Here is a 5,733-nt window from a genome sequence, read left to right as displayed (position 1 = left end):
GAATATACACGCACGGTTAAATATAGAAACTATCACAGTGTCGCTTCCCGAAGAATTTTAAAATGTTAGCTTTCCGAAACTTTTTTTCAATCTTGCAAAAACACGAAGATTAAGAATAAACAGAAAAAGTACACAAATATATTTTGCATAGTTGTCGTATACGTCGGTTTTGTTTATAATAACATAAGTTTAGTCACTGTTTCAGTACGTGTTTGTGTTCTTCATTGATCTTATGTGAAATCTTGTATTAGTTAAAAAATGTTTGTTTAAACAAAACCGACGTATACGACAGGTATGTACAATATATTTGTGTACTTTTTCTGTTTATTCTTAATCTTCGTGTTTTTGCAAGTAGTCTTGTCTGTCCCTCTGGTGTCCCCATCTATGTTTAAGGCTTTATGCCTCTCTCTTTTCTTCCCGCACACCTGTCGCATTCCAGCTTACATATATTGTAAGTACAGTGTGGTGTCCAACATCAACTCTGGTTATCTCGCATCACACGGTCCTTTACAGATGTCACGCGTTAATTTAATGTTAAACTTTATCTACTATAATAATACTCTTGTGTTTTTTTCTGTCACAACATATGAATGAGAAAGGAAGGGGCGATGGCAAACAGGCAGTGTGAACGTTTCATCTCTGTGTGAGTATATGTATGTGTATGTAAAAGGGAGTTATGTGAATGGTTGTGTGTGTGTGTGTGTGTGTTTGCAATAGAAGTGGGATGGTGAACATTCAACGCTGAAAAGAAGTCAAACAGCGTTTCAACTCTTAATATATGTGTGCTTGTATAAGGGAAGTATGTAAATGTTTGTATGAGTGAACTAGCGTTCTTTCAGTAACAAACGATGATAGATGTCACATCTCAAAAAACAGCCACTAGATAACGTTGACAAGTGTATTAATTTGATTTACCATCCATATTTATAAATAAAATACTACAATTAATCGTCATTTTTGACGACACGGGGTCAGCTAGTTAATAAGCTTGCTTACCAACCTGTCTCACTGCGTGGCACCTTGAGCAAGTGTCTTCTACTATAGTCACGGGCTGACTAAAGCCTTGTGAGTGGATTTTGAGAGACGGAAACCGAAAGAAGCTCGTCGTATATATTATATACTCTTTTTTCCACCTTGTTTCACATTTATGTGCTTAATCCGGTATATATATATATGTATGTGTGTGTGTGTGTGTCTGTGTTTGTACCCCTCCCCCACTTCGCTTGACAAGCGATGCTGGTGTGTTTACGTCCCCGTAACTTACCGGTTCGGCAAAAAGCAACCGATAGAATAAGCACTAGGCTCACAAAAAATAATTCCTGGGATCAGTTTGTTCGACTAAAGGCGATGCTCCAGCATGACCGCAGTCAAATGACTGAAACAAATAGAAGAATAAAGATATGAGTCAGAACTTGTGATCCATCTGCTTCTTCCCCTTCGACAAAAGTGTTTATAGTTGATAGCATGTGCTTTCAAGTTTTCTGATGAGATAAAAAAATTTTCACGGAAAGTAACGAAGATAATGATAACTGTGAGACTCAAAACGATTGATGTCTGCGTGTATGCGAAAAGAATAAAAGTTTGTTGTCAAAAATCACAACAGATTTAGTTTTCTTCTATATAAAACTGTTGACCTCCGATGCTAGAAATAGCAGTCATCAATCGGTACCAACCTACGGAGTAACAAGCCCAGAGAAAAGAATGCAGATGACCACATAATCCCTTAACCTCTACTTTGGAAGTCTTTGGTGTTTGTGCGGTAAAGAATCATATTTTGGCAATCCTTCCAAAAGTTTAGTGGGTACAAGAGTGGAAATGTACATTTCATTTGATGTCAGCATAAAGTGAAAGAGAGAGAGAAAATGACGGACGAGTGTATATGTTGATGGTGGGGTGCGAGATAGAAAGGGTGTGTTGTGTGTGTGTGTATGTGTGAGGGAGAGAGAGAGAAAGGGAGAAGGTGGATAGCCTGCAGGGTAGACGAATTTCATCTCGAGAACACGAGGTGTAGGGGGTGCATATGTTCGATTAAGCGTGTGTGTTAATGTTTGAATATATGTGTGCGCGCGTTATGTACATGCACTTGAATAGAAAAGAGTATTGAAAACAGTTTAACAGTCGCTGGCTCCTGCTATGATTATCACTAAGTGACAATTTTTATCTATGTGTGTGTGTGTGTATATATATATATATAGAGAGAGCAGTGATATACATATGAAATAAATGAAAGTATCTGTTATCTCTACGTCATTTCCAGTATAAACTGAAAGAAAATGTTGAAAATTTAGTTTCAGTTAGACACCGCTTGTTAGTTTTCATTAATTCTCCATACCAGTTTACTTCCTGGTTTGAACTATTCGACAGAGCAGTAAAGAAAAAAGAGATCGTGCATTTGGTTATATTGCGGACAATCTTAGTGATTATGTTATCCATAACGGTTAACTTGTATTATTTATTCGTACATATTTATGAGGTAGGAACGGTCAATTTTTTAATCACTAGTTTTAAACTATTCCACCTCTTTTACATTCTGTAAACTTCATTCTCTCTCAGATTTCATGGCTAACTAGCCGTCCTAGACCTCCACCGTCAACAGGTTGAATAATCTCTCTCTCTCTTTTTGTCTGTCTATCTGCCTGTCTATCTGTCTGCCTGCCAATCTAGGCGCACTTACATAATTGTACTCCACTGAAGTTTGTTTCTTTGTAACTTTCTGAAAAGTGGATATTTTATAATGAAATGTTCTACAAATACCTTTCAGTAACCATTGAACTTCATAAACTGCTATATATATATATATATATATATATATATATATATATATATATTTACATCGTTGTGATATGACACACTTTCACTTGAAGTTCACAGAGTAACAGTAAAGCTAGTTAGCAATAATCGTCAATGACATGAAGGTGAAGATTACGTGTTAGCATAGATAGATGAAACACAGACACCCAGTTATATACTATCTTCTTGTGACAGCATGAACATTTTGAAGTAGTTGCAGGGTAGTAGTATTGTATTATGCCCAACAACAAACACCAGTGAAAAGTCACAAGGACCTGTTTGATATCCGATGGGTAGGTTTCTTATGTTAGTTTAGGCCACATATATAGTTAAGAAGTTGTAAACCATATATAAATTTTGTTGATCCAACGTGAGAGGAGACTATGGAGGAGTGATGAATGCTCAACAAGAAACTCGGCTGACAATGCGGAATGAACTGATGCTTTATCTACTTCGTATTTATGTGTGGTGAAATAGTTAAAGAGATTGAAAAAAACAAACAAACAATATGCTTGTTGTATGCATAGTTTTTGTGTTATATAATCCATTTTACGTTCACTTTTTTTAGGATATTAAACTGCATGTCTAGATAATAAGTCTGTATTCTTTATCATCATCATCATCACCTTCATCATTTAACGTCCATTTCCCATGCCGGCACATGTTGGACTGTTTGACTAGTGCTGGGAAGCTACACTCTGTTCCAGTCTGTTGTAACCTGGTTTCTACAACCACTTTACAGTTTGTGCTAGGTGCTTTTAGCATGCCACCGACACAAATACTTTTATGTGGCACCAGCAGGGAATTCTTTTTATGTGGCACTGGCAATTCAAATCTCCATAGGTTTTCATACATCGAAGAAAATCGTACATCTTTCCATTGTTTATATATTGAAGTAATGGTCAAACGTGTTACAATTATATGGACTGTAATGAGCAGTAGTGAAATGATCAAAAGAATTTATTTCTTACATGATATTTATCACCTTGTAACATTAGATATTGATTTCAAATTTTGATACAAGGTCAACACTTTTGAGGGAGGGCATAAGTAGATTACCATATTTGCTGGTATAAGCAGCACCCCCGATTTTTGGTCACTGATGGGGGAAAAACGCGAGGGAAACCAGGAAATAACTGGGGCTAATGAAAAGGGAGAAATGCAGGATGAATACAAACTTCAATTTCATGATGATTTTGTACCTAACAAACATTTCCGACTGCAATCATTGATATTCATAATTATTAATGGAAGAAGATAAAGTCCAAGTTTTAAATGCAAGAGATAATAAGAGAACGTCTTTTTATTATGTGTGTTTATATGATTTATTCATATTGTGATCTTTATATTCTTTCTTGAAAGTGTGTGGTCCTAAAAAGGACTGACCCTAATGGGTAGAGTCTTCACTCAAAGCCTAAGAACTCTTCTTTTTGGACCTCTCAAAAAGTTTGAATTGTTCTCTTTTGAACTGATATATATATATATATGTGTGTGTGTGCATATATGGGTACATGACGTCACCAACAGTAAACATGAAATACGAAAACAAGAGTTCAATACGCAAACGAGAGAAACAAAATGAAAAACAGGACAAGTAACGGATCTATTTTAAAACGGGGGCCACATTTTTCATTAATGTTTTACGTAGTGTTTTTGGTACGGAAAGACTTTCAAACTTCGTATACTTATCTATTTTGTGTTATAAAACAGAAAAATATTTTTGTATTCGAATTTATTTCATGTAAAAAATTGTCTTATTTCGATAATTTCAACCAATCACTGACAAGTATTCAGTTGTTTATATTTACTCCTTTGGCTGATTAAGCGATGTAAAGCGTATTTAATCTCCATACCTTCGTTTTATTTGCTTTTTTCATTTTAAATTTGCTTTAACCCTAACCCTAACCCTAGGGTTAGGGTTAATTTTTTCAGAATCGTTTGTTTATGTAGTTGGCACTTAATGTATATCGGCTGAATGGGCGTCAGTGATTGGTTGAAATTACAGAAATACGACAACTTTAACATGGAATAACTTATGGATTTCTTTTTTTTTTTTTAAGAAGACTAAGAGAAAAAGATGTTTTATATGACACATTCTACCAGTGTTCCAAGTTTCAAAGTGTTTCATTAATGAAAAATGTGGCCCCCGTTTTAAAAAAGATCCCAAGTAACATCTGTTGTTGGCTGTCTATCTATTCCTCATTTCAGGCATTGAACGACAATATGAGTGTTCGAAGACAGTTACTCCCATAAGTACCAAAATAACATTTGATATTTATGGAGGGTCAATGTTGGGAACAAAAACAGAACAGTGGAGACATACAAGGAAACTGAACAAAAACTATCATGGAGGGTCATTAGACCAGAATGTGGGTAAAATAGCAAACAAGAGAGAAGATAGAAGAGAGAGATCTAGGATACGTACAGTCTTTAGGACAGCCCTGAAAGAAAAGGAAGATGATCATGTGAGGAACAGAAAGACGGATGATGGTCACATGTGAGTAATGAGAGAGTAAAGGAGAAAGAAGAGGAGAGAGAGAAAAAAGAATTAGAGAAAGGATGAGAGGGAAAATGATATGGGGATACATACATATATATATATATTTATATAATGATATAAATAATATATAAATATATGCATATATCCATACATATATGTACATACCTACACATATATGTATATACACATGCATATATAGGTACAGGGCATAAAAAAAAAAACGTTCAACACAATGAAAAACGAAAACATAAAAACAAAACATAGGAAACAAACTTTTTTGTGAACAACGAAAAAAACAAACAGAGAAACGAGACATGCAACATAAAGAGTATACCCCTTCGTCAGTTGTTCCTGTTTCATCTACTCCGCATTTCGAAGGAAAGGACAATACGAGACTTCGTTGTAACAGTCCTTCCCGCAAAGCAAATTAAATAAAATTTGGA

General features: G+C 35.2%; 1 protein-coding gene across 2 annotated transcripts in view; it reads left to right on the top strand.

Moving 5' to 3' along the window:
- The first annotated feature begins 2,272 nt into the window (after positions 1 to 2,272).
- The window catches only part of LOC106869253 (opioid growth factor receptor-like protein 1), a 32,246-nt gene continuing 28,785 nt past the window's right edge, over positions 2,273 to 5,733 (top strand). Inside the window, exon 1 of one of the 2 annotated variants that reach the window (XM_052967809.1) lies at positions 2,273 to 2,473. In XM_052967809.1, the coding sequence (XP_052823769.1) occupies positions 2,423 to 2,473 (51 nt within the window). In that variant the 5' untranslated portion in view covers positions 2,273 to 2,422. The remainder of the gene's footprint in view (positions 2,474 to 5,733) is intronic. The other variant, XM_052967808.1, reaches the window with a different exon arrangement.

Source organism: Octopus bimaculoides, chromosome 5 (assembly GCF_001194135.2).
Source record: "Octopus bimaculoides isolate UCB-OBI-ISO-001 chromosome 5, ASM119413v2, whole genome shotgun sequence".
Classification (NCBI taxonomy): Eukaryota; Metazoa; Mollusca; class Cephalopoda; order Octopoda; family Octopodidae; genus Octopus; species Octopus bimaculoides.
This window is presented reverse-complemented; position numbering and strand designations above follow the sequence as displayed.